The 27,312-nt window shown below is 43.3% G+C and overlaps 1 protein-coding gene across 1 annotated transcript in view; it reads left to right on the forward strand.

Moving 5' to 3' along the window:
* Positions 1–27,312, forward strand: part of GLI3 (GLI family zinc finger 3) — a 608,365-nt gene that overhangs the window by 279,635 nt on the left and 301,418 nt on the right. The window contains 1 exon segment of the mRNA XM_030203853.1: positions 25,038–25,143. Coding sequence (XP_030059713.1) covers positions 25,038–25,143 — 106 coding nt within the window.

A 27,312-nucleotide genomic window follows, 5' to 3' on the forward strand; every position in this document is an offset into this window, starting at 1 on the left:
TCCAAGACTTCGGCAGAAGTCTCGCGAGTCCGCCATTGGAAGTCTCGGCGGCCATTTTGAACATTGAACCGGCAACGGAGGAGGGTCAGCGCCAGCAGGTAGGACCGGGGATCTTTCCTGCCTGCCCCGAAGAATTTGCTACACAACCTGGGTTGCTGGAGGGGGGCAGGTGAGAGAGCACGGTCGTTGGACATGGGTGGCTGGAGGGGGGCAGGGGGAGAGGAGGGTCGCTGGACATGGATGGCTGGAGGAGGGGGGCAGGGGAGAGGGAGGGGTGGGGGTGGTTCCTGAGAACAGAGAGGTAGGGGTGGAAGGGGGTCATCAGACCATAAAGGGGGGTGGGGAGGTGGGGTCCTGAGAGAGGGGGGTGGGGAGGGGGCACTCACTCACTCTCTGTCTCTCACATACACTCTCTCTGACACACTGTCTTTCTATCACACTCTATCTCTCTGTCACACACACACAGTAACTCTGTCTCTCACACACTCTCTCTCACACAAACACACACACACTCTGTCTCTCTCTCTCTCATTCTCTCTCTGACACACACACTCCATCTCTCACACACACTCTCTCTCAAACATGCACTCCGAGGAAAACCTTGCTAGCACCTGTTTCATTTCTTACAGAAATGGGCCTTTTTTTACTAGTAAAAAATAATTTCTTAGTGCTGGAAACCGGAATTACCACAGGTCTATTGAGCCCGGAGGTAGAGACGATTTCCAGTGTGCAAATCTGGCAGTAGCCTTACCGCCGGGTAGTAAAAGGGTCCCTTAGTAAATATTAAGTTGTGAATTGACAGTTCTTTTCTTTGCTTACAGTAGCTGCTAACTGCATTTTGTTTTCTTTTTTGTTTTGCACTGGGATATTTTCAGTAGGTTGAAACATGCATCAATTTTTGTCTTTAAAACTCAGTTGGAGCATTCAGTAAAACAAAATGCCTTGGCACTTAAACAAAAATTTCAACCACCTTGGTTAGGAAGTCATTCTGAAAGTCATGTCTGTTTGCCTGAAGAGACAGTGTCATGTTAGTTGTATAACCACAAAGCTAGACCATGTGAACCGAAGTGTTTGGCAAACCTTGTTGATCTAGGCACTATTTAGGTGTAGTTTAGTCTGTTGCTTCATTTAGCTTGCAGTTGTATCCAAGCTGTAAATAAATGCACCTGTGGCACTGTGGTCCTAGAATGTTGAAATGTTTGGTAAAGTAAAAAGTTAAAGGCACAACATTATATGGGTGAGTTTATTTTGTGGTAGAATTAATGTTTTTTTTTCTTACCTGACCTGGTGATGGTCCTTTATTTATGTGGGATTAGTTCAAATACTAAGCCAATGGTTCTCAAACCTGCCCTAGAGGAACCCCAAGTTTTCTGGATATACCCCCAAAGTCTATATATGGTGCCCAGATTCCGCGTGAAGATATGCGTGCAAGTTAATTGGCGTATCAGTATAATTAGCATTTTTAACAGCACTAAACAAGCAATAATGAGTGTTAATTGGCAATTATCACAATTTGTGTGGAAATCACTAAGGGGTCCTTTTACAAAGGCGCTGAAAAATGGCCTGCAGTAGTGTATGCGCGGGTTTTGTGCACGCACAGAATCATTTTTCAGCGTACCTGTAAAAAAGGCCTTTTTTTTTTTGCTGTAAATGGATGTGTGGCAAAATCAGAATTGCCACGTGTCCATTTTGGGTCTCAGACCTTACTGCCAGCCATAGACTAGCGTTAAAGAATTTGGACGGTAATGACCTACGCGTGTCAGATGCCACTTGGCACGCGTCCACTATCCAGCTTATAATTGAAAAAGAAAAACGTCTATATTGCGACCCAAATCGGGAGATAGACGTTTATCTCACAAAAACAAATAAAGCGGTATAATCGAAAGCCGAATTTGGACGTTTTCAACTGCACTCCGTCGCGGATGCGGACAAAGTTGATGGGGGCGTGTCAAAGGCGTGGTGAAGGCAGAACTGGGGCGTGGTTATCGGGCGATCAGAGATGGGCGCCTTTCGCCGATAATGGAAGAAAAATATGCGTTTTTAGCGAGAATTTAGGGCACTTTTCCTGGACCCTGTTTTTCCACGAATAAGGCCCCAAAAAGTGCCCTAAATGACCAGATGACCACTAGAGGGAATCGGGGATGACCTCCCCTGACTCCCCCAGTGGTCACAAACCCCCTCCCACCACAAAATATGCTGTTTCACAACTTTTTATTTTCACCCTCAAATGTCATACCCACCTCCCTGGCAGCAGTATGCAGGTCACTGGAGCAGTTATTAGGGGGTGCAGTGGACTTCAGGCAGGTGGACCCAGGCCCATCCCCCCCCACGTTACACTTGTGCTGGTAAATGGGAGCCCTCCAAACCGCCCCCAAACCCACTGTACCCACATGTAGGTGCCCCCCTTCACCCCTTAGGGCTATAGTAATGGTGTAGACTTGTGGGCGGTGGGTTTTGAGGGGCATTTGGGGGGCTATGCACCTGGGAGCTCTTTTACCTTTTTTTTTGTTTTTGTAAAAGTGCCCCCTAGGGTGCTCGGTTGGTGTCCTGGCATGTGAGGGGGACCAGTGCACTACGACTCCTGGCCCCTCCCACGAACAAATGCCTTGGATTTATTCGTTTTTGACCTGGGTGCTTTCATTTTCCATTATCACTGAAAAACAAAAACGCCCAGCTCACAAATTGTCGAATAAAACGTGGACGTCTATTTTTTTCGAAAATACGGAAAATACGGTTCTGTCCGCCCCTTCACGGACCCGTTCTCAGAGATAAACGCCCATGGAGATAGACGTTTTTGTTCAATTATGCCCCTCTATGTGTACCATAAATAAAAAAATATTTTTAAGATGCACGGATCGGACACGTGCCAAAAATGAAATTACTGTGGTAGTCGGGCAGTAACTCCATTTTGGCGTACGTTGGGTGCAGTTAGGCGCTCACGCAGCTTAGTAAAAGCACCTCTAAGTGTATTCTATAAAGAAGTGCGCCTAAATTGCAAAACACGCAGTTCAAAATAAACGCGCATAGCTTAATGTGTTTAAGCATGTGACCGAAGGGAAGAAGGCCATTCTATGACAGGATAAATTGGTCTAAGATCATTTCTTTTTCATTGTTAAGAATGGGATGCAGTTCTGTGGTATAATCCAGAACGACCATTGACAGTATGGATCATAGAGCTTCTGATTTTAGGCTTTAACTGATAAATATTGATTAGACACCTACAGTACAAAAAAAAGTAGTAAAATAGGCATTTATTGGATTAATACTGGAAAAACTACAGTTCTCTTAGTATTCTCAAGACTCCCCTGACTTGGATCTCCCACTCTTTTTTTTGTGTCTTTTCCATGCTGATAACTGCTCAGCTGCACAAATATACCTGCATGCAGTGGTGTGCTGGAGCAGGCTCGCAAGAGCCGGTTGTTAAGTTTTTAAGAATTTTGGGAGCCGGTTGTTAAAGTAGGGCCCTCCATGGCTACTTTAACAACTGGCTCCCAAAATGTGGGCTTGGGCCCCCTGCTGAATTCTCTTTTACTTTGCTGGTGGGGATGCTGAGCCCTGTCAGCCAAGTAAATAGACTGCTGCTGCTCCCATCTCCTTGTTTCCAGCTCTGAGCAGCAGGCTGGGACTTCTCCAGCATGTGTGAGAAGTTTCAGCATGCTACTCAGAGCAAGACGTTAGGAGTGGTGGCAGTCCATTTATTGGTTGCCAGCAAAGGTATGCCTAGCGTGCCCACACAAAGGGAGGGAGGAGAGAGAAGCAAGTGTTGCTCCCCCTTCCTCCACCCGGCCACCCCGGCCCTTCCAGCTGCAGAGCTGGCTACATTCGGAGAAGGAGCCTGTTGTTAAAAATTTACCAGCACACCCCTGCCTGCTGTGTCCTAAAACACCAATAATCTTGTTAAATCAGGGGAAAACACACAAGATTGCATGTAAAAGACACTAGCTAAGGAAATAATTAAAAGAGAAAAGAGTAAAATGGTCTTAAATAATAGCTGTGACTGACAAATCAATCTGTATAAAAATACATGAAAGCATGTTGTAATAAATACATAAACATTTACCCCTGAATTCTATAAAGGGTACCCAAATATCCATGCTCAAATTTGGGTGCAATCTAGAGAAGCATGCGTAACCTAATTGTTTGACTTTGGCACCAATTAGGTGTTGTGCACACATCCGGCTGCATGCTATTCTATAAGCCTGGGTGCCCGAATCTCGTAGTGCACAATCCAAAAGGGGGCATAGCCATGGATTTACACAAGGTTTCAGTCCTTGCAACCAAGGTTGGGCATGGGAAGCCCCATTAGATGCTATTCTGTAAAGGGTGTTCATCAAAGAGGCTGCTTTATAGAATAGTGCTAAGCATTGATGTTTTCCGGCGCCTATTTTTCAGTGCTATTTACTGAATCCAGCCCATAATGGGTTCATTGATGAAACATATATAAACTGGATATATAAGAGACTCATAATCTAAAAGAGTAACAACTAGATACTTAAGTAAATCAATCAACCAACAAGTACATATGTATGAAGGCACATTTAAAATCACAATAAATATGACCGGTCACTGTTCTAATTGCAAGAGTGATGGAGTCATCCGTGTAGGACTTTGCCTCATATGGACTTTTATATATTGGTAAAATCAAACAGTTCAATAACAGAGTAACAGAGTAAATGACAGCAGATTAAAACCTGCACAGTCCATCCAGTCTGCCCAACAAGGTGGCCTCAGTTGAATCTGGCACTCTTCACAGTATCCACTTCTTATCTTTTCAAGCAATCCTGACAGGGGCCCTACTACTACTTACCATTTCTATAGCACTACTAGATGTAAACAGCTCCATACACATTATATGCAGGTACTTTCTCTGTCCATAGTGGGCTTACAATCTAAGTTTTTGTACCTGGGGCAATGGGGTTGTAAAGTGACTCACCCAGGGTCACAATGAGGTGCAGTGAGAATTGAACCTAGTTCCTCAGGATCTCAGCCTACACCCTAACCATTAGGCTACTCTTCCACGTTTTCATGATTAAAAACTGGTATAATTAGAGGGGCATCTATGTCCGAAAACGGGCACGTGAAGAGGCGGGACAGACCGTATTTTCGAAAAAATGGACTTTTTCAGCTGGGCGTTTGTTTTTTTTAGTGATAATGGAAACTAAAAATGCCCAGCTCAAAAACGTCCTAATCCGAGCCATTTGGTCGTGGGAGGGGCCACGATTCGTAGTACACTCGCCCCCCTGACATGCCAGGACACCAACTGGGCACCCTAGAGGTCAGTGCAGTGGACTTCAGACAACGCTCCCACATGCATAACTTCCTTACCACGGGTGCTGAGCCCCCAACCCCCAACCCCCCTCCCCCAAAACCCACTACCCACAAATGTACAACACTACCATAGCTCTTAGGGGTGAAGGGGGCACCTATATGTGGGTACAGTGGGTTTTGGAGGCCTCCCATTTACCAGCACAAGTGTTACAGGTAGGGGGGGATGGGCCTGGGTCCGCCTGGCTGAAGTGCACTGCGGTACCCACTAAAAGTGCTCCAGGGACCTGCATAAACGCAGGCCTCTAGGACTGGTTGCTGGTAAACAGTGCTTTTTTTGTAGAAAAAAAGGTGCCGGTACTCATTATGGGCGGAGTCACCACATATGGCTCCACCCCTATGATAGCCACACCAACATTAGCCACACCCCTTATACCAGCCATGGCGCATATAAACAGACATCATTGAAAATATACTGGTATAGTAGAAAAACAATAACTTGTGATTTTTTTTCATTATAAATCATTTCTGTAAGATGTTACAGCTCCAGTATACCCAGTGCAAAATAAGACAGCAGATGTAAATTCTCAAATTGGACAAATTCCAAACACTAAAATGAAAATAAAATGATTTTTTCTTCCTTTGTTGTCTGGTGACTGTTTTCTATCCATACTGGTCCAAGTGTCTGATTCTGCTGCTCTCTATCTGTTCTCTTAACTCCGTTTCCAGGGCTTCCTTTCCATTTATTTCTTTACTTTCCTCCTTTATTCTTCCATGTACAGCATTTCGCCTCTCTCCCCGCCAACCCCTCCATCCATCCATGTCCAGCAATTCTCCTCTATCTCCTGCTCTCCTCTCCATCCATTTCCAGCATTTATCCTTCCTCCCCTGCCATCTCATCCATGTGCATCTCCTTCCTATCTTACCTCCCCTCCATCCATGTCCAGCATGTCTCCTGTCTCTCCTGCTCTCCCATGTCCAGCGATTCTCCTCTATCCCGTCCTTCCCGCCATCCATGTCCAGCGATTCTTCTCTGCCTCCTGCCATCCATGTCCAACGATTCTCTCTTCCCTGTCCTCCCCTCCCAGCAATGTCCAGCAATTCTCTGTTCCCTCCCCTCCCAGCCATGTCCAGCAATTTTCCGTTCCCTGCCCTCCCCTCCCAGCAATGTCCAGCAATTCTCTGTTCCCTGCCCTCCCCTTCCAGCAATGTCCAGCAATTCTCCGTTCCCTCCCCTCCCAGCAGTGTCCAGCAATTCTCCGTTCCCTGCCCTCCCCTCCCAGCAATGTCCAGCAATTCTCTGTTCCCTCCCCTCCCAGCCATGTCCAGCAATTCTCCGTTCCCTGCCCTCCCCTCCCAGCAATGTCCACCACCAATTCTCCGTTCCCTCCCCTCCCCTCCCAGCAATGTCCACCACCAATTCTCCATTCCCTCCCCTCCCCTCCCAGCAATGTCCAGCAATTCTCCATTCCCTGCCCTCCCCTCCCAGCAATGTCCACAACCAATTCCCGTTCCCTGTCCTCTCCTCTCCCATGTCCAGCGAGTCTTGACCTTACTTTTTTTTTTTTTTTTTTAAAGACTCAGAACGCGCGATCGATACAGCCGGCAGCGATTGAAAGAGGCTGTCTGGCGTCTGCGTCGGAGCTTCCCTCACCCTCTGCGAGTCCCGCCTATGCGGAAACAGGAAGTTGTAACAACGAAGGCGGGACTCGCAGAGGGTGAGGGAAGCTCCGACGCAGACGCCAGACAGCCTCTTTCAATCGCTGCCGGCTGCATCGTTCGCACGTTCTGAGTCTTAAAAGAAAAAGTAAGTGCAGGACTTGCCTGGAGTGCTGCGGGGGGGGGGGGGGGGGGGCAAACAAAAGGTGCCGGTACGCTGTACCGTTGCGTACCGGCACAAAAAAAGCACTGATGGTATATAACATTGGCACACCAGTTGACACCTGAATAATCTTTCCGAAAACGTCCTTTATTGGAATAAGCACGCTTACTCACAGTTAACTGCAGATCAGAGGTTGTACCCCACTGGCAACGAGTCTCCCTGGTACTGAGATGAGCAGTACGTCTGAGCTGGCAGAATGCTGTACAATGCCCTCTTTCAGCCACATCCAAGAGAAGAACTAAGTTCTGTAACATGGCTAACACGTGAAAGGGATCTAAAACTGGCTTACAAAAATGGCCACTACCTCATGGACTACCGGAAACAAAACAGGGCACACTCTGACCCAGTAAGCAGGGGGAAAAGCACCATGGGAGTAGAGCCTACCAACTACCAACATCGTGAGCATTTGCCACAAGCTAGTGGAATCACGGAGCCCAATACCCTACACCCACCACAATGCATTGCTGATGTGACTATGCAGTGCGCATAACAGAAAAGGTGTCACACTCACCTGAGAGCCACATCAGAACCAGGGAAAGGCTGTCACAGGATAGAACACATTCTGCTGTCATAGAGGTAGGTACGGCATTTGAGGCTGGCATACAGGCTGGAAAAAAAGTTTGTAAAGTGGGTTTTTTTCGTGGGAGGGGGTTAGTGACCACTGGGGGAGTCCAGGGAGGTCATCCCCGATTCCCTCCAGTGGTCATCTGGTCAGTTGGGGCACTTTTTTGGTACCTGTTCGTGAAAAAAAGGGTCCAAAAAAGTGACTCAAAATCACAGTAAAAACGCCTTTTTTTTGATTATCAGCTAAAGACGCCCATCTCTCCTTGGCCGATAACCACGCCCCAGTTCCACCTTCACCACGCCTCCAACACGCCCCCATCAACTTTACCCGTTTCCGCGACGGATTGCAGTTGGAAACGCCCAAAATCGGCTTTCGATTATACCGATTTGGGCGCCCACGGGAGAAAGACGCCCATCTCCCGATTTGGGTCGCAATATAGGCGTTTTTCTCTTTCGATTACAAGCTGGATGAGATCTTACCCCCATAGGTTTGTCTTGTTCACATTGTCCTTAGCACAATGATTAATACAACAAATAGCATATAGTTATCTCTAATTTTCAACTGATTCATTCAGACATATTTTATGTCTTGGTCATGTTAGTATTAACCAGTGTCAGATGTTCAAAAGTCCTTGTGATTAACGAATAATGTTATAGTCCCGTAGTACCGTATCAGTTTACTCCACAGTAGTTCTTGTTCAGCCAAATAGACTGACTGGATGATCAAATAATAAGTGGTATCCACAATTTTCTTTCATTTCAACAATCTGTGTATAAAAAAATTCCTTGCAGCTCTACGCAGTGCTGTGTTTCGCCATTGGCATCCTCAGGAGCTGTTCATAAATCGCTAAAAGTAGTGACATACCAACACGATTCATCCACTGTATATTTTTCCTCAATAGCGGTAACTGAAAATACAGCATGGTATTACTCTCATATATGCTATCTCTCTTTATAAATTTATTAATTACACACTCATTACCAAGTCTACTTACAATTACACGATATTCATCCTATTTCTCACTGACACATTCCTTCAGGCAGGAGACCCATCCAGTAGGTTCATCCTGTGTTCATCTGATCAGTGAGAGACATTAGCACATGCGCAACAGAATCCTGCTAATCATTTAAATACTTACATAAGGATCAGCCCTCAAATCTACATATTCAATAGGCTAATTACAAACAGCTGTTACATATTCAATTACGTTAATGTTACTGATAATCAAATTACTTCTGCCCACTCTACTTCCTTGTTCAACCCATACGGGTGGAACATTCTCCAGATGAAAATGATTCGCTGTTCTACAGTCAGCAATTTTTGGCTTATATTGCCACCTCTTCCCTCCATATCTATTTTAATCAAGATAGAAAATTTAAGATCATTAGGCTTATGGTTCTTATCTTGCCAATGTTGTACCAATGGCGCCTCTATATTGCCCCTCATGATATTACTTAAATGTTCTCCTATTCTAATTCAATAGCGATGTGAGCTATTGATAGTGGTCTACCATAGATGGGAAGCTTGGGGACCGAGGATATAATAATTTAGAGAAAACGGATCAAGGAGACAACGTGAAAGGATTTTAAAGGAGCCTCACTGGCACAATTGTGGAAGAACAGTTTCATTGGCACACTTGCGGTACCAGTTATACACTGGGGGCACAATTTAACTCTTATTAACTAGCTGCCGGCATGAGGCGGGTGCCAGTTGAACATTGAAGAACTTTTTGTGTTCATATTAAGTTATAAGTGTGGACAGCAATAGCGGAACATCATGTTGCGAATAGTTAAAATCTTCTGAGAAGTTTGAGAAAGGGATGAATATCTGTTTAAACTTCATGTTAATTCCTTGATGTTTGAATAAACTGTACTAGATTTTGGAGTATGAATGAGGTATGTGTGAGTGTGAATGAGGACACTGCATTGTGAATACTATACATCCTTTTGGAGATTGATGATCAATTAAAAGCAATAAAAATAGTAAAAAGGAGACAAGTGCAGTCCATGTGTAATAATAGTTTAATGTATCTGCATTATTGAATAGAGACCTCAGGTTTGAGATTAATAGATATTCATTAGGGAAATTCTAAAAACCTGACCTGGTGAGGACCAAGGTTTGACACCCCTGCTTTAGTGCAACAGATTAATCCAGGAGCCCTCCCTTATTTTATGAGATGTTAGATTGTTCCGTTCTTCTAGGTTTGAAGACTTTCTGGTGTGGTTTCTCAGTTTGGAGTTGGACAAAATTTCTATGTTCTTGGTTCAGGGGAAGGAGACCTTTCTGAGGGGAAGGAATGCAATCTCCACTGCTTTATCTTAAATACTGAGATGGTCACTGTACATCACATCTTAAGACACAGTACAACTCTATCTCCATCTGCTGCCAAACGGGCATAAACCACAAGTCCTAGATTGATCTGTTGTACTAAAGGCAAGAAAATTAACAGGTAAGGACTAATTTCTCCAGTGTCATTGCACGATATATGTGAATTAGTACCTGTAGGTCAACAACCGTTGAGTATATTATAGTATATTATTTAATTATCCAATTATTATGACTCAGCTTTGGTAAGTAATTGTGGTTCAGGTGGTATGTAAGTAGTGCATTGTTTACATATTTTTACAGGGGGTCCATTTTAAATAGTACTAAAATTCTAATAGAAACCCATTGGTGGTGGTGGGGAAGGAGGTATTTTTAGGCTGGTCTTTCAGTATGTATTCATTGTTGGAAACAACTACTGGGATAGTTACTGTACAAATGTGGGCTTACATACTAGGCTACAGCTGACATACCTTGATTATTTTTTATACCTGTTCTGATCAAGGATTTAGGGGGGAAGTTATCAACATAGACTACTGTTAAGATGGGATAGTTTACTGTTAGTGTGTTGTTAGTAACTAGGTCTCATTACATAAAATGAGACCTATGCTAAAGTATGAGTTAGTGGAAAAATAACATCTTAACAGTAGCCCACGTTGATAACTCCCCCCTTAATGCCTTGCAAGCTTATTCAGGAATGTTTTGGCTTGAAATTCCAAGTCCAGTGACTGACTTGGGGAAAACAATCTGACAAATTAGCAAATTATTTGTTCAAACTGTAGAGCAATATTAGAATTGCACTGCTGAAGAATATTAGAAGTAAGAACCACTTACTGATTCCTTCTACTGTCAGTTGCAAGCAAGATATGCAAAGCAGCATTAATTATAAAAAGGAACACCATCTGTCTGTCATTTTGTGTTATTTTTAATTTATGTATAGAAATGTATATTTTTATGGTTTCCAATATATAGCTATTGTATTATAGAAAGACATATGTATACAATATTTGAATGTTTACCTATTGATATACTTATATATTTTACATTTTATAATTTTAAGGATCATTGGTATTTCTTTGTTATTTATATATGTTTTTATGTTTTGTAGTTTCAGCTTTTTTTATTGACCCCTGATGCAGGCGTATTCTTATGCTGAAACACAGCTGTGTCAGGCTTTGTGTTTTGGATATTGGCAATTAAAGAATCATCTGGTTCCTACATTTGACTGACTCCACTTTTTGGTTTTTCTAAGGATAAATCAAGATCAGGAATACATATGATGTATCACATCATGCCACATGTAATGAGTTTATATTGTTTGGCAGACTGGAGGAACCATACAGGTCTTTATCTGCCGTCATCTACTGTGTTACTATCCAGCTTATTTTCGAAGGAGATCGCCGGCCATCTTCCGACACAAATCGGGAGATGGCCGGCGATCTCCTGAACCTGGCCAAATCGGTATAATCGAAAGCTGATTTTGGCCAGCGCCAACTGCTTTCCCTGTGCGGAGCCGGCCAAACTTCAAGGGGGTGTGTCGGTAGGGTAGTGAAGGCGAGGCGGGGCATGGTCACGAGATGGCTGGCTTCGCCTGACCATGCCCCGCCTTGCTGACACGCCGGCCATCTTTTTCGATAATACAGTTCGGGACTGCTCTTTGCGGCACCGTTCGATTATGCTCCTCCACGTAATTCCAACTTGGTTATTTTATAGCACTTACATAATGTCCAATACTAGATTCAAGTTGTTTATGAAAAGCAAGTTAGTATAGAGTGAAATCTGGAAAATATATCCATGTATTCTTAGAGCAACATGGGTTTGGATTTGAGATTTATTTACTTGCCTTTTAAAATCTGAACATAAGGTGTATTACAATCAAGTAAGTGGAGTGGAGGAGTGGCCTAGTGGTTAGAGCACCAGTCTTGAAATCCAGAGCTGGCCGGTTCAAATCCCACTGTTGCTCCTTGTGATCTTGGGCAAGTCACTTAATTCTCCATTGCCTCAGATACAAACTTAGATGGTGAGCCCTCCTGGGACATAGAAATAGCCAGTGTACCTGAAGTAACTCACCTTGAGCTACTACTGAAAAAGGTGTGAGCAAAAATCTAAATAAATAAAAGTACAGTAGGTATTTCCCTGCTCCAGAGGCTTACAGTCCATGGGGCCTAAACTTACACCCATGGTTTAAAGGGAAAACTTTTAGTAAATGTAGAGCTAAGTTTGTACGAGAGGCAATGGAGGATTAAGTCATAAGGAGAATTAGTGGGGGAAGAAGGATTTGATCCATGGCTTCTCTTGTTCAGTCTACTGCTATAGTCACTAGGCTTCTCCTTTGTATATACTGGAACTATTTTAGATGGGTTAGGTTCCATTTACACATTTAAATCAGCATATGTGTATAAGCAGTGTCAATGATCTCATAGCACCTATGCACTGCTAATCCTTCAGTTAAACCAGGTACTGATTTCCAGTGAAGACACCTTGTCTAAACTCCAACAGATTTTTATTGCACAGACAATTAACAGGTGCTTACTGTAGTCTGTAGAAGGGGGTGAGGGAAAATAGATGGTCACACTGAATTGCTGCCACAGTGGATGCTGGAACTGTTTTGGAGGTTTGGAGTATGTGCAATGTAGAAGCAGTGGTACATTCTATGGTATGCTCTGGTAAAAACGGAAGTACTTTGCTGAGGGGATGAGAGATTAGTTGGGGCTGCTTACAGGAACCAGATGCAGCCTTTTGCTTCTTTCTTCTGTCTTGGAAGCACATAATAAGAGGGGAAAAAAGAGTTACCCAGCAGGCAAGTGACTTGGGCCTGAGCCTGAGCCAACAGGAAAGGCCCATAAGGAGTGTTTCAGGCCCATCCAGCGGCAGAGCCATACCGCTCTCGCCCTCCACCTTCCTCTGCGGCGTACCGGCATCTGTGTTCCTGTCTCTGAACTCCATCCCTCCCCAGTGTCAGTACAGGCATCCTCGGTGCCTGCAGCGATTCATTCTCCCACATTCCGCCAGACAGGAAACAGTCAATGATGTCAGTGAGGGCTGGATGTGGCAGATGGAAGCCTGCGGGGCTGGGGCAAGCAGCAACAATGAATCACTGCAGGCTCCACGAATGCCTGTATGATACACCGGGGAGAGACCGGGTTCAGAGACAGAAGCGCAGATGCCGGGATGCTGTGGAGAAGAGGTGAAGTGATATGAGGTAGGTGAAAACAAAATCTATGTTCTTAAAAAAATATCTATGGGAAGATACTTGTTGTGTGGTGTGGTTGGTGGGGGGGGGGGGGGGGGGGGGAGTGGCATGTGTGCATGGACAGACCCATCCAAAATACCGAATCTGGCTACGCCTCTGCTCATGTGTCAGTGGCATCAGGGATCATGTGCCCAGAGGAGACCCATTAGCTGCAGACCTACAAAACTGCAGGAAATAATAGTCCACAATACAATAGAGCTTAATAAGTAAACAACATAGTATGAACATAATGTAAATAGGGATAGAACAAGCAGTGATTTTAGAAAATGGCTTTCTATATCTGTCTATCTTCCTTTCTCATATATGCTGTCATCTTGCAGAGATTTGAAGGATGCGTGTTCTGGGTGTGCATTGGGTGGATCTTAAAGATATACCTGTGTTTCATATTTTAGAACACTAGTAACACCTCTATTTTAAAAAACTTTCCAGTCTGCATTTACACCTGCTTCATGTATCATTTATGGCCACACAAGTGTCAAGTGACTTAGGCAAATAGGAATATTTCCCCCATTTGTTCTCTACTTGCTGTTAGAAAGTGGTAAAAAAAAACAGACTCTCGCCAGATTTTTTTTGTTTGCTATGGTTTACTTTATGTACTTCTCTCATTGTTTTATCCTAGTTTTCTCAGTCCTGTTTTACTGCTTCATTCCCCAGCAAAATAAATAGCCCGGGGAACGGCGTGCATTGCCTATTTATTTATCAGGTTATATACACTTCCTTGGCAGATTTGCTTTACAGCTTAAATAGAGTTTATCAAACATTTATGAGTCACAGTGGTTTTAACATTCATTTTTAAAAAAATATATCTTTTATTTAAGTGATTATAAGAAAAACAATTGCTGAAAGGTTTAATTTACAATCTTACTATTGTTCTGGTAAGAGAGTAGCTTTCACTATGGTCCAAGGCTTTCAGCTCCACAGATAATCTCTTCCTGGGTTATTATACACTTAGGAGCAGATGTGTGAAGTATTTGTTTAAAGGCTTTTCAAGTGAAGTTGTGCATGAGGTCTCCTTTAGAGCTCAAGACAAGGAAGTGTTTACACAAGGCAGAGGGTTTCCCAGCCTTGCCACAGTTCTGCTCAAGTGCTAGTCACATTCTGCTGTAAAATTGTTTGCCTTTCTAATGAAGTGATGTGTTTGTTTGAAATATGTGGTAGAAGGTATTTAAACATAGGCTAGAGTAAACTATACAGCAGTTCAAATAAACCTGCAGATCTGCTTTGTGGAGTGAGGGGAAATGATCTAGCCATAGCTCACCTGTGAGAAGAGTAGTTGGGGAACTGCTTAAAAGATAAAGCCAACTGAAGCCATGCTGCTGATGTGCCCTGTTATAGGTCTTGTGTATATTTACTTATAGCCTGCCTAGGTGATAGCTGACTATAAATATAGTAAATAAATAAATGTGTCTGCTTGTTCAGATTCTTCTGATTGATTCCTGAAGACCAAAATACCTATATTGGTTATTTTGTTTTTAATTTTCATTTGTTTGAATACATGATAAAAATTATCTGTATTTAAACTTGAAATCAGACTTGTAGGAACTGAGGGTGACAAGTTGCACAGTTGCCTTGTGTTTTAAACTTCTTTAGCAAAGCAAGACTCCACTATGAAAGTAGACAGAATGCTAAAATGTGCAGACTAAGGACAGATGCACAGAACATCAGCACTGTAAGGAATAACGCTGGAAAATACTGTCTGCCACAAAGAAAACGAAATACCGACCAATGCTCAACACTAACAGCATGCAAATTATATGCACCCTGTTAGTGTTGAGCATTGGTCATTAAAGGGGGAGGGATGTTCCTGGTGCATGCCTACAAGAGCTGTGCAGTAGGCATAGCTGTTGTACATATGCCTAGTCAATGGGCACCGCAAAATAGTGGGCCCTGTTCTTCCCCTTACTCCTGGAGACTTTTTTCATGGACTCCCAGCCTGAGGGGGGGGGGGGGCGGAATCTGGGGATTGAAGCGAGGAACAGAAGCTGTTCTGGTGGCAGAATTGGTTTGGGGAGGTGTGCCTTGCAGCCATGCTTCTCCATCCTCCATGTTAGGAGACATGGCTACAACTTCAAACCCTCAGAAAACAACTTTATAGCAGCGGCATAGCCAGAAATTAATTTTGGGAAGGGGCAAGTTCAAACTGATGAGGGGATCAAACATTTCACTCAATGCAAAGTCCGTAGTCTGCTATTGAGACAGACATGGAAAGCAACTTCTTGCCCTGGGATTTGTAGTATGGAGTGCTGCCACGATTTGGGTTTCTGCCAGGTACTTGTGACCTGTCTTGGCCACTGTTCTTATCATCATGCAAACCTACCAACAGCTCCAAGCTGTCAATAGGTTTTAGTCAGTAAGAGTTGGGGCTTTTGTGTGCCGTTTGAGTACTGGAAGGAATCGCTAATGGCTAAAACCAGTCTAAATGAAACATTGCAAGCCCAGTTTGCTTTGAGCATCTTCCCCTAAGGCTTGTTTTTTTTTTTGGGGGGGGGGGGAGGGAGGGAGAGGGTTGACTACTTTGGGTGGCTTAGAAGTTTAACACCTGCTGTAATCCTGTGAACTCATTCTAAAAGAAGTTGGCAAAGACTGGCAAAATTGTGTCCAGGAAGGAGGTACTTCTGAGGTATTACAAGTGGGAAAACAAGTAGTCCATATTTACAAGGGAAGCCACAGTATTAATGGCCAGTGCAGATCAAGGTCACAGTTACATGTAGGTCTTAGTAGGCCTGGGCACCTCCACGTTTGATTGAGTGCCCCCCTTCCCAAGCAGCCGATTGCACCGTTGCTCTAGTTGGTAGGGTTCCTAAAGCCATCAGCTGAAAAAATTCACAGCCTACCCAGTCTTGGCTGTGCAGTGCAGAGAAAGTGTGATAGCAGCATTTTGAGCTGCTGTCCGCAGCACCACATGCACATTGTTCTTATGGGATCACTTTATGTTGCTGATCTTACAAAAGCAGGATAGGGCAGTAATTGCCCACCAGTACTCAATGCATTAGCAATGCTGGGCGACAGTAGCTCATAATGCTGCTGCTGCTGACTGCCACACGTCTCCATACTGCATAGCTGACTTGGGGTGGGCTCCGGATTTCTTCAGCGGTCATGGCTTGCGGATCCCTGCCAGATAAAGTATTTTCAGTTTGAGATTTGAATTATGGTGGGAGGGAGGAAGGAAGGAAAGAAGAGGAAAGGGAAAGCAAAGGGAGGCAGAAGAAGGCATGGGGAGGCATGAGTGTCTAGTGCTCACTCATGTTAATCATTGGTCCCCCTAAAAATACATTTTTGGCAGCTGATATACTGTGCCTGAAAAAGCATGCTGTGACCTTGCCATCATACCTTCTTTGAAAAATGCTTCCGCAACTTCTGAAGCGATGATGTGTATGTTCAATTCAAAATGTTTATAGAGAATCTTAAGGTGTAAATCTTAGTTGAGCCATTTTTGGCTTAATTACCTTATTTGTTTGGATTCAGTGCCAGTTTCCTTCTTTTTCATCCCACATTACATTACTGTTATAAGCCAAGTAGAGAGAAAACCCTACCATGAAAATGTACCTTGATACATTGGTGTTACAGTATGTTTTCAAAGTAGTATATTGGGGATTTTGCATACAAGTCCTGCAGAATTTTCTAGAATTAATAAAGGATAACAGTCTGCTTGTTGCTTCTGTCATTTGCCACTTGGATGCATTTTGGTATTTGTAAATGTAAAGGCCAATTTAAAAAAATGAGATTATTAAGTAAACCAACTTACCAAGTTCTCTCTTTTCAATGGCATTTAATGTAAGAATTGCTATACTGGGTCAGACCAAAGGGATTTCAGTGAGTCTCAGAAAAAAATTATAGATTTAAAAACAGCCCAGTGCAGTATTAAAAATTGTTAATCTCTGATGTTAGCATAAAAAGAAAGAAGAAATAGTTAAATGTAGGCAATTATTTTTCTTAATCCATTCCTGCATTAAATTCTTGACTTGGGATATGCCATCTTCTTTGGAAGAGGATCCCAAAGTAATTGTGTTTCAAGTCAGTTCCTTCACTTATACTAGAACATTTTTCACCTCCTGTTGCTATTTTAGCAATTCTTTTTTTTTTAGGGGGGTGGGGGGAGTTATCAAGCTGCATTAGGGCTTTGTCACATTATTTGCCCCTTAACGCAACTTAAAAGTCACTAAAGCAACTTGGCTTAATTTACCACGGTGATCTTTATGTCACTGTGGGTTACAAACATGCAAAGATGCAAAACATGCCTATTTCTAACCTGTCTTTTCTCTTCAAGGTCTTAGAGAAGATTGTATTCTCCCAACTATCTTCTTTTGCTGATAAGTCTCTCGCCCTCTATCCCAAACAGGCTTCAGATCTCATTTCAGTGCTGAAACCGTTTTCACTTCTGTACTAAACAAAATTCATACTTATTGGGACAAGCACATGGTAGTTCTCACCATCTCCCTCGATCTCTCTGCTACATTTGATCTTGTAAATCATTCCCTTCTATTACCTTGTTTTCCTCTCTTGTGATTTCAGGTTCTGTTCTGTCATGGTTCACTTCCTTTCTTTCTACTCGTTCCTACACTGTTGTCACAGCTTCCTCCATGGCATCTCCCCACTGTTTACCTTGTGGTATCCCGCAGGGTTCTTTTCAACTTATTTCATAGTCCTTTAGCTATGTATATTCAGTTTATGGATCTCAAGGTGGCCAAATAATGTGACAAGATGGTGGCCGAAGCCCAAAGATGCATAGAGAGAGACATAACCAGCAGAAGAAAAGAAGCATTAATGTCCCTGTACAAGTCATTGGTGAGGCCTCACTTGGAGTATTGATTTCAGTTTTGGTGGGTGTACCTTGCTAAGGATTAAAAAGATTTGAAGTAATTCAGAGAAAGGCAATAGAAATGGTATAGGGTTGATGCTAGAAGAATTATGAGAAGAGATTTGAAGACCTGAATACGTATACCCTAGAGGGGAAAGGAGGAACAAGGGAGATAATGATACAGAAGTTTAAATACTTGAAAAAGAATATACAACAAGTCTTGTTCAGAGAAGGGGAAATGGTAGAACTAAAGGACATGAATTGAGGTTGCAGGGTGGTGGATGTCTGGAATACCCTTCTGGTGGAGGTGTTGAGCACAAAAACAGTGACGGAATTCAAAACCACATGGGATAAACACAGAGGATCCCTATATAGAAACAGGATGACATCAATTAATACTTAAATGATCTTCACACTTTAAACAGGACATAGATGTGTAAACCTTCATGGAGCTGCAGGCACATCTCTGGCTACCTTGTGGGGAAGACTGGATGGACCATACAGGTCTTTATCTGCTGTGATAATGTGCTGCTTATGTGTGATGAATTAGTATGACTGCGCCTAGATTTGCCCATCAGGTGAATTTGCGTTAGACAGCTCCTTGTATTCCTAGTGAACCACCTGATTGAAAATTTTAAAAAGAGAGAGAGGCAAGGGGGGGGGGGGGGGGGTCCCATTTCATTTTTAAGACATGTTTGCGCTTCAAATTTTGAATGTTTCTGTGTTTCACTATTTCTCATTGCTATGAGCTGACTGTAATCTGACCCCCAGTAGAGCCCTGTTCATATAACACACCAATAATGTGCATTGTGCAAACACAGTGCCCTGTAAAAGTCTTTATACCCTTTCATATTTTTCCACATTCAGTTCTCTGGAAAATATAATTCAAAATGCATTAAAGTAGGAGTCTATTTCCCCGATCTACGCGTCAAAACTCTACAATTACAGAAAAGTTCAAAAAGTAAGTAAGACTAGAATGTGAAAAATGTACAAAATGCATTAAAGTAGGAATCTGTTTCCCCGATCTAAGAGTCAAAACTGTACAAATACAGACAAATTCAAAAAGTAAGTAAGACTAGAATGTGAAAAATGTACAAGGGTGTGAAGACTTTTACATGGCACTGTGTATTTCACAAATTGGGAGAGTAGATTCTATGAAGATACGATAAAAGCAGGGAGTGCAACCATAATAAAAGGATCAAATATTTTATTTGTGCAGTAGGTATAAAACCATAAAACATAGAATATATTATCTGAGAATAATACCAAGAGATCAGCAACAGAGCCAAAAAGACAAGTTGGTATTTTGAAGAATATATAGTAGCTAGTGCTGCTGTTACCAAGCTATATCTATATATATATGGTCTCTTTAAAAATAAATCAAACAAATTTAAAACAGATGTGAACTTAGCTCTGCAGCAAGGACATACTTAAGTTTAGTATCTGAGTCTTGAAATACTGTTGTTGGCATTTGATTTGAGTTACAGTACTTACTTGTTAGAATATATAGACTGAGATCCAAGATGGCGGTCTGAAAGGACACGAGGCTCAGAGCTCCTGAGTACCCAGATGATCGAACACCAGTTTCCCTAAATAAACAACATGGTAAAGCGAAAGGGGAAAGCTAAAGCTCTTACCTCCCCGAGCTTAGCTGTGAACCCCGCTGTGCGCCAGACCGTCTTGGAGTCTTATGGAGTGACGATCCTCGGAGAGCGACAACCCGTTTCTGCAAGGTCTGCTCCTGTTGAGGCAGACCATAGCATTGAGGGAGCTTCGCTTAGCCCTCCTCCAAATACAGCCCCTCCGCGACCAGGAGTAAGTTTGAGTATGAGGGAGGCACAGGAGGCTGGAGCGATTGGTGGTGTTCCACCCCTGGCAACTATGCTGGGAGAGCCTACCAAACTTCGACGCCAACCAAACTTACAACGGAGGAAGTGTTCTCCTCGTCTTTGGTTTGTGATACTACTCCTGTAGGACACCGAGGATTTGTTAAACCGGCTGTCGTAACACTTGAAGCACTTTGGGACGCAATCCAAGGTATTCACACCTCTTTACAAACTATTTCTAACTCTTTTCGAGGTGAAATAACTGATTTAAAAGAAAAACATCAAATAATGGCTGAAAAAGTCCAGGGAACTATTGATAAGGTAACAACCTTGGAGGGAGAGATTTCTAAATCTCAAAATATAGGAGTGGCCTAGTGGTTAGGGTGGTTAGGGTGGTGGACTTTGGTCCTGGGGAACTGAGGAACTGAGTTTGATTCCCACTTCAGGCACAGGCAGCTCCTTGTGACTCTGGGCAAGTCACTTAACCCTCCATTGCCCCATATAAGCCGCATTGAGCCTGCCATGAGTGGGAAAGCGCGGTGTACAAATGTAACAAAAAAAAAATCAAGGAACGTGAAATTTTTGCTCGTAAAATAGTATACTTAGAAAATCAAAGCCGTAGGAACAACCTTAGATTTATACATTTTCCAAAATCTCCTTTAATTGCACCTTTGGACATGTTGAGAAAATATTTCCTAGAGGTACTGGGAATCCCAGCGGCAGCCTTTCCACCTGTCGCTAGGGCCCAGTACATAACTGGAATAAATTACAAAGTTGGACAACCTCAGGCTGCACTGGACTTAGATTTGACCCATTTCCTTGAAAGCTCCTTGGATATAGTGACGGAAAGGACTACACTATTAGTCACCTTTGCATTAGAGATGGACAGAAACAATATTTTTCGGACCTATTTTCGCCAGTTTCCTCAAAGTTCAGGTAGCTTCACTGGCTTGTTTTTGTGGTTGTTTCCAATAGTCTTCTTTGGCAACAAATTCAGATGTGCATGGTATGAGGGGTGTCAATCACGTTAGACCTCATCTAGATAGGTCTGTCCAGAATGGAACCTTAATCTCATTCTTAACGCCCTTAAACAGAACCTTTTGAACCCTTATGCAAAGTTACTCTTAAGGATTAAGACATTATCTTCTAGATGTGGCAGCTAGAGTGGAAGCTTTCTTTGGAGCTTCTGTTCTTGCAGAAGGGTTATTGTGTTCCCTCCCAAGTTGAGTACTGCTTTTATACATTCCACAAGTATGGAATAATCCTTTGGAGATGTTAAGGAAGAAAAAAAATTAGTTCTTATCTGATGATTTTCTGTAGTCCCAGTGAACTAGTCCAGATCCTACCCTTCTCCTTCTGTTTTGATGGGTTATTTGTTGATTTTCTTGTTTCTTAGACACAAGGTTAGTGTTTTGTTCTTCAAAGTTTATAAAAATTTATAAAACATTTGTTCAAAAGGCAGGAATTTTACTTTCCATTAACTTCTTACTGCTCGACTCTCCAAATACTGAATGGAACCTAGTGCACAGCAACTTTATGTGGCAAAGTTCTAATTTGCTTGCTCTCTCCACCTGCTCTCTCAACCCACAAATATGGACCAATCCTTTGGGACTAAAGGAAAGAAAATGATCTGGTAAGAACTAATTTTTTTCCCTTATATATACCAGAGAAACAGTTATCTGACCTGTTATTTAAAGCAGAGTTTGTATGCAAACTGAAACCATATCACTCAAAGGCAGACATTCTGTACTTTTTTAAAACTCTTGGAATTCTTCCAGATGTGTTGCCTCTTTTTAGAATACCATTTTGTGGTAAGGACATGCAGTCCAATGTTTTGAAATCCTTTGGGAATAAACCACTAAAAATGTTGTTGCTCCAATTTAGGGTTTCTTAACCAGTGGTGCCCGCATCCCCAAGGGATGTGGCAAGAGGTCAAATGGGGTGTAGAGAACGGTCTTGAAATGTGAGGCAGTTTACTGAAATGTAGACAGAATGAAGGCAGTTCTTAGGACAGTTATGAATAGTATATCTGTGTATTACTGTAATTTTAGTGACCTGGTAGCAGTTAGCGCTGGTAGCGGCTACCAATTATCAGTATATCTAGCTGATAGTAGTCACCAGTTGGCACATGGTTTTGGAAGGGGTGCAAGTGTTTCATTGATCAGTTAAAGGGATACGAGAACAAAACAAGGTTAAGGATCCCTGCTTCAATTTTTAAAACACACAATTAAAGAAGAAAGCAGAACCAAGGTGAACTGACTACATGAAAATGGTAACTTGTGGTCTACTTGATGGCTCCATTTAGAGACTCATGGGTTCGATTTCTGGCTCATGTCTCCAGCTCCTCAGGTTTATAAATGCAGTTTTCATGGCCTCTTAGGGAGAGGGAGCACCAGTAATTGTATAATCATGATACCTAGTGTTCAAATTTAGGGCTCATGATTGCCGTGTTTCAGATGGTGCCCTGGTGCTTCAGTTCCTGGTCAAAGATGTTGTGTCAATGACTAAATGAATTAAACCAGAAGGAAGTATAAAATACAGACAATATACTTGACTAATTGCAAATTAAGACTTATTACACCAGATTCCAAAGTGAGCAGGATGCCCATTAGCAGGAGGAAACTTCCTGGTAAAAAATAAATAAAAAAAATAATAAAACCCCCTAGAACTAAATATCCCAAAAACAAAACAGTAGCAATTATTGAACACTAGTAAAAAAAGGCCCGTTTCTGACACATATGAAACGGGCGCTAGCAAGGTTTTCCTCATAATGTGTATGTTTTGGAGAGTGTATGTGAGAGTGACTGTGTGTGATAGAGAGAGTGAAAGTGTGAGTGTGTGTGTGAGAGAGAGAGTGAGTATGGGTGTGAGCGTGTCTGTGAGAGAGTGTGTGTGTGAGAATGAGAGTGTGTGCAATTGCGTATGGGAGACACAGTGTGATAGAGAGAGAGAGAGTGTGTGTTTCACACAGATACAGTGTGTGCGTGAATGAGAGTGTGTGTGAGGCACAGATTGTCTGTGAGACTGAGTGTATGAGACCAAGCGAGTATGTAAGTGACTGTGTGACACATAGAGAGTGAATGTGATACAATGTGAGACATAGAGTGTATGAGAGTGAGAGACAGAAACACATAGTCTGTGAGAGAGAGAGTGTGTGTGTGTGTGACAGAGATACCTCCCTCCCTCCCTCTCTCTCTCTCTATGGTGTCAGGCCCCCCTCTTTCTCTGGTGTCTGAGATTGCTGCCACTGCACCTAAGCAATTGGTGTGCTGGAGGAGAGGAAGAGAGAGAGAGAGTGTGTGTGTGGGGTGGGGGGGATGTGTTGGAGGGGTTCAGCTTGGAAGAAGAGGGGTGTGGGGGATTGTGGATGCGCTGCCAGATGAAAGTAAGTGAGTATGTGTGTGTGTGTGTGTGGGGGGGGGGGGGGTTCAGGAAGCAATGGCAGATGACAGAGTGAGGGAGTGTGTGTGTGTGGGGGGGGGGGGGGGGGGGCAGGGGGTAAAGGAAGCGCTGCCAGATGAGAGAGTGAGTGTGTATGGGGTTTCATGAAGCGCTCCCATCCTTGAACCCCCTCCCCACCTCAGTCCCCTTCTCTCATTCAAGAACCCCCTCCCCAGTCTCTCCCATCCAAAAACCCCAGTCCCCTCCCCACCCGTCCCCTTCTCCAATCCGAGAACCCCCTCCCCAGTCTCTCCCATCCAAAAACCCCAGTGCCCTTCCCACCCATCCCCTTCAAGCATCCAAGAACCCTCTCCCCACCTCAGTCTCCTTCTCCCATTCAAGAACCCCCTCCCCAGTCTCTCCCATCCAAAAACCCCAGTCCCCTCCCCACTCGTCCTCTTCAAGTATCCAAGAACCCCCTCCCCACCTCAGTCCCCTTCTCCCATTCAAGAATCCCAGTCCTCTCCCCATCCGTCCCCTTCTCCCATCCGAGAACCCCCTCCCCAGTCTCTCCCATCCAAGAACCCCAGTCCCCTCCCCACCCGTCCCCTTCAACTATCCAAGAACCCCCTCCCCACCCCCTTCTGCTTCTCCCATCCATGAACCCCTCCCACCTCAGTCTCCTTCCCATTTGAGAACCCCCTCCCCCCCACCTGAGAGCCCCACACCCTTCTCCCATCTGAGTCCCTCCCCACCTACCAGCTCCATTCTCCTGCCACCCAGGCCCACCACCCTCACTGCCTTAAAAAAAAACCCAATTTGAAGCACTGGAGTAACAGGCAGCAGCGCCTCGCGTCTGTCCTTCTACTAAAAATCTCTTCCACGACGTCATTGGGCCTTCCCACATTGAGTCCCACCCGCCCTCGCGGTAATTGGAAGTTACCTGAGAGGAGGGCGGGACTCAATGTGGGAAGGCCCAATGACGTCGTCGAAGAGATTTTTAGTAGAAGGGCAGACGCGAGGCGCTGCTGCCTGTTATTCCAGCGCTTCAAATAGGGTTTTAAAGGCAGGACAGCGCCGGGAGCGGACTCGCAGCACCCCCCACCCGCTGACATCTGGGGCGGAGCGCCCCCACCACGTCGCCGTCGCGCGTTGCTGAACTTGGGAGGGAGGGAGAGTGGTGCTCGGGCGGTCGGGGCGGGGCTACCTGAGGCGCGCGGCGCGGTTGGTAGCCAGCGTTTCCTTGGGAGGGGGAGGAGTAGGGAAACACGCTCCGCGTGTTTCCCTACTCCTCCCCCTTCCTTGATGCGGTCCCTGCTTTCATTTTTCTGTTGGTTTTCCGCCCTCGACGTCATGACGTTTGACGCGAGGGCGGGGCAGCAAGTCGTTCAGTGGCTTCACCACCACGAACTTACGAACCGTTCTGGGAGTCTGAGTGACTTCAGAACGTTGTCCTCAGAACGTTGAGGGTGCCTTTTATTATATTAGATGGAATATAGCATCTCAAGAGTCCATTTTTTTCAGAGATGCATCCTAGTTACTTTCAGTTGGATGAGTTTACAAGTGTTTCTTTGTTCTTTCCACTTCAAAATATAAAAGATGCAAAATATATTAAACAAAAAACATTGAAAAAGCCTTTTTTAAAAGTTGATCCCGACACATGGTAAAGTATATGGAAAAACATCTGATTAACACATTCATTTTGACATAAGATTCTGAGATCCCTCCACCTTTTTATTTTTCAGATTCACCACACCTTTTTCCAGCATTCCACCCGCCAGTGCCAATTGATGCAAGACATCATGAAGGACGTTATCATTATGAGCCAACTCCCATTCCTCCACTGCACATGTAAGTATTCAAAATTTGATGCTCATTCAGTTTTTCAGTACCTAAAGGAAGGAAAAATATTGAAATCATGTCATAAGAATACTATGAAGGACTAGCAGCAGAGTATAAGAGAGAATTTTGGAATATGTCATGTTTATCTGTATGTAGGATCATTGAAATACATCCATTCAGTTGCCTTTCATAGTAATTATCAGGTGAAAGGTACCAATAGTTTGATGGCTTGTGATATTTGTGCTGTTATACTGTAAAATCCTATATTAAAAAGGAGGCAGCCTTTTCAAACACCGTTGGTAAAGCAAAGTTGTCTCCATGGAAAAGAGCATATCCATTCCATATGTGTCAATGAAATCTTTCCACTGAGCATGTAGAAAGCAGCCCCTGTGACATCAGCATTTCACAAGCTTCCCTCTGGTTTAAGCTTAAATAGAAATCTACTCTAAGAGGAGGTGGGTGGGTTTATGTGGAATGAATATCCTACTGTCTTCAGAAAACAACTGTTACAGGTCAGAGATTTTGCTTTTCGTAAAGATAACCAAGCTGTGCATTCCACACATGTTGAAATCACTAGATATAAATTGCCTTCAAATTACAAAACAAAAAGAAGAAGAATGCACACATTGTAAATGAGTGAATGACAGAGGGGTAAAAGGGGCGATCAGGGAAGACAAAGCCATAGCTTCTTCACCGAGGAAGATTTGAGAGTGATACCAGTGCCAGAAATGGTATTCAAAGCTGACAAGTTGGAGAAACTGAATGAAATCTTTATAAACCTAAAGGATGTAATGGGGCGATTTGACAAATTGAAGAGTAGCAAATCTCCTGGACCAGATGGTAGTCATCCCAGAGTACTGATAGAATTGAAAAATGAACTGGCAGAACTATTGTTAGTAATATGTAAATTATCTTTAAAATCGAGCGTGGTACCGGAAGATTGGAGGGTAGCCCATGTAACGCCAATATTTAAAAAAGGTTCCAGAGGGGATCTGGGAAATTGTAGACCGGTGAGCCTGACGTCAGTGCCGGACAAAATGGTAGAGACTATTATAAAGAACAAAATTACAGTGCATATTCAAAAGCATAGATTAATGAGACAAAGCCAGCATGGATTTAGTGAAGGGAAATCTTGCCTCACCAATCTATTACATTTCTTTGAAGCGGTGAACAAACATGTGGTTAAAGACAAGCTGGTTGATATTGTGTATCTGGATTTTCCAAAGGCATTTGACAAAGTACCTCATGAAAGACTCCAGAGGAAATAGGAGAGTCATGGGATAGGAGATAGTATCCTATTGTGGATTAAAAACTGGTTAAAGGATAGAAAACAGAGTCTCTTCATGTTCAAGTGTACAGCGCTGCGTACGTCTAGTAGCGCTATAGAAATGATAAGTAGTAGTAGTAGTAGAGTAGGGTTCAATGGTCAGTATTCTCAGTGGAGAAGGTTAGATAGTGGAGTTCCTCAGGGCTCTATACTGGGATCGCAGCTTTTTAACATATTTATAAATGATTTAGAGATGGGAGTAACTAGTGAGGTAATTAAATCACAGGAGGATTGTGAAACATTACAAAAGGACCTTACGAGACTGGGAGACTGGGCATCTAAATGGCAGATGACGTTTAATATGAGCAAGTGCAAAGTGATGCATGTGGGAAAGAGGAACCTGAACTATAGCTAAGTAATGCAATGTTTCACGTTAGGAGTCACCAACCAAGAGAGGGATCTCAGTGTTGTTGTTGATGATACGTTGAAATGCACTGCTCAGTGTGCTGCGGCGGCTAAGAAAGCAAATAGAATGTTAGGTATTATTATGATAGGAATGAAAACAAAAGTGAGGACGTTATAATGCCTTTGTATCGGTCCATGGTGCAACCGCACCTCAAATATTGTGTTCAATTCTGTTCGCTGCATCTCAAAAAGATATAGTGGAATTAGAAAAGGTAAAGAGAAGGGCAACAAAAATGATAAAGGGGATGGGACGACTTCCCTGTGAGGAAAGGCTGAAGCATCTAGGGCTCTTCAGCTTGGAGAAGAGACGGCTGAGGGGAGATATGATAGAGGTCTATAAAATAATGAGTGGAGTGGAACAGGTAGATGTGATCATTTGTTTACTCTTTCAAAAAATACTAGGACTAGGGGGCATGCGATGAAGCTATGAAGTAGTAAATTTAATA

Source organism: Microcaecilia unicolor, chromosome 1, assembly GCF_901765095.1.
Source record: "Microcaecilia unicolor chromosome 1, aMicUni1.1, whole genome shotgun sequence".
Lineage (NCBI taxonomy): Eukaryota > Metazoa > Chordata > Amphibia > Gymnophiona > Siphonopidae > Microcaecilia > Microcaecilia unicolor.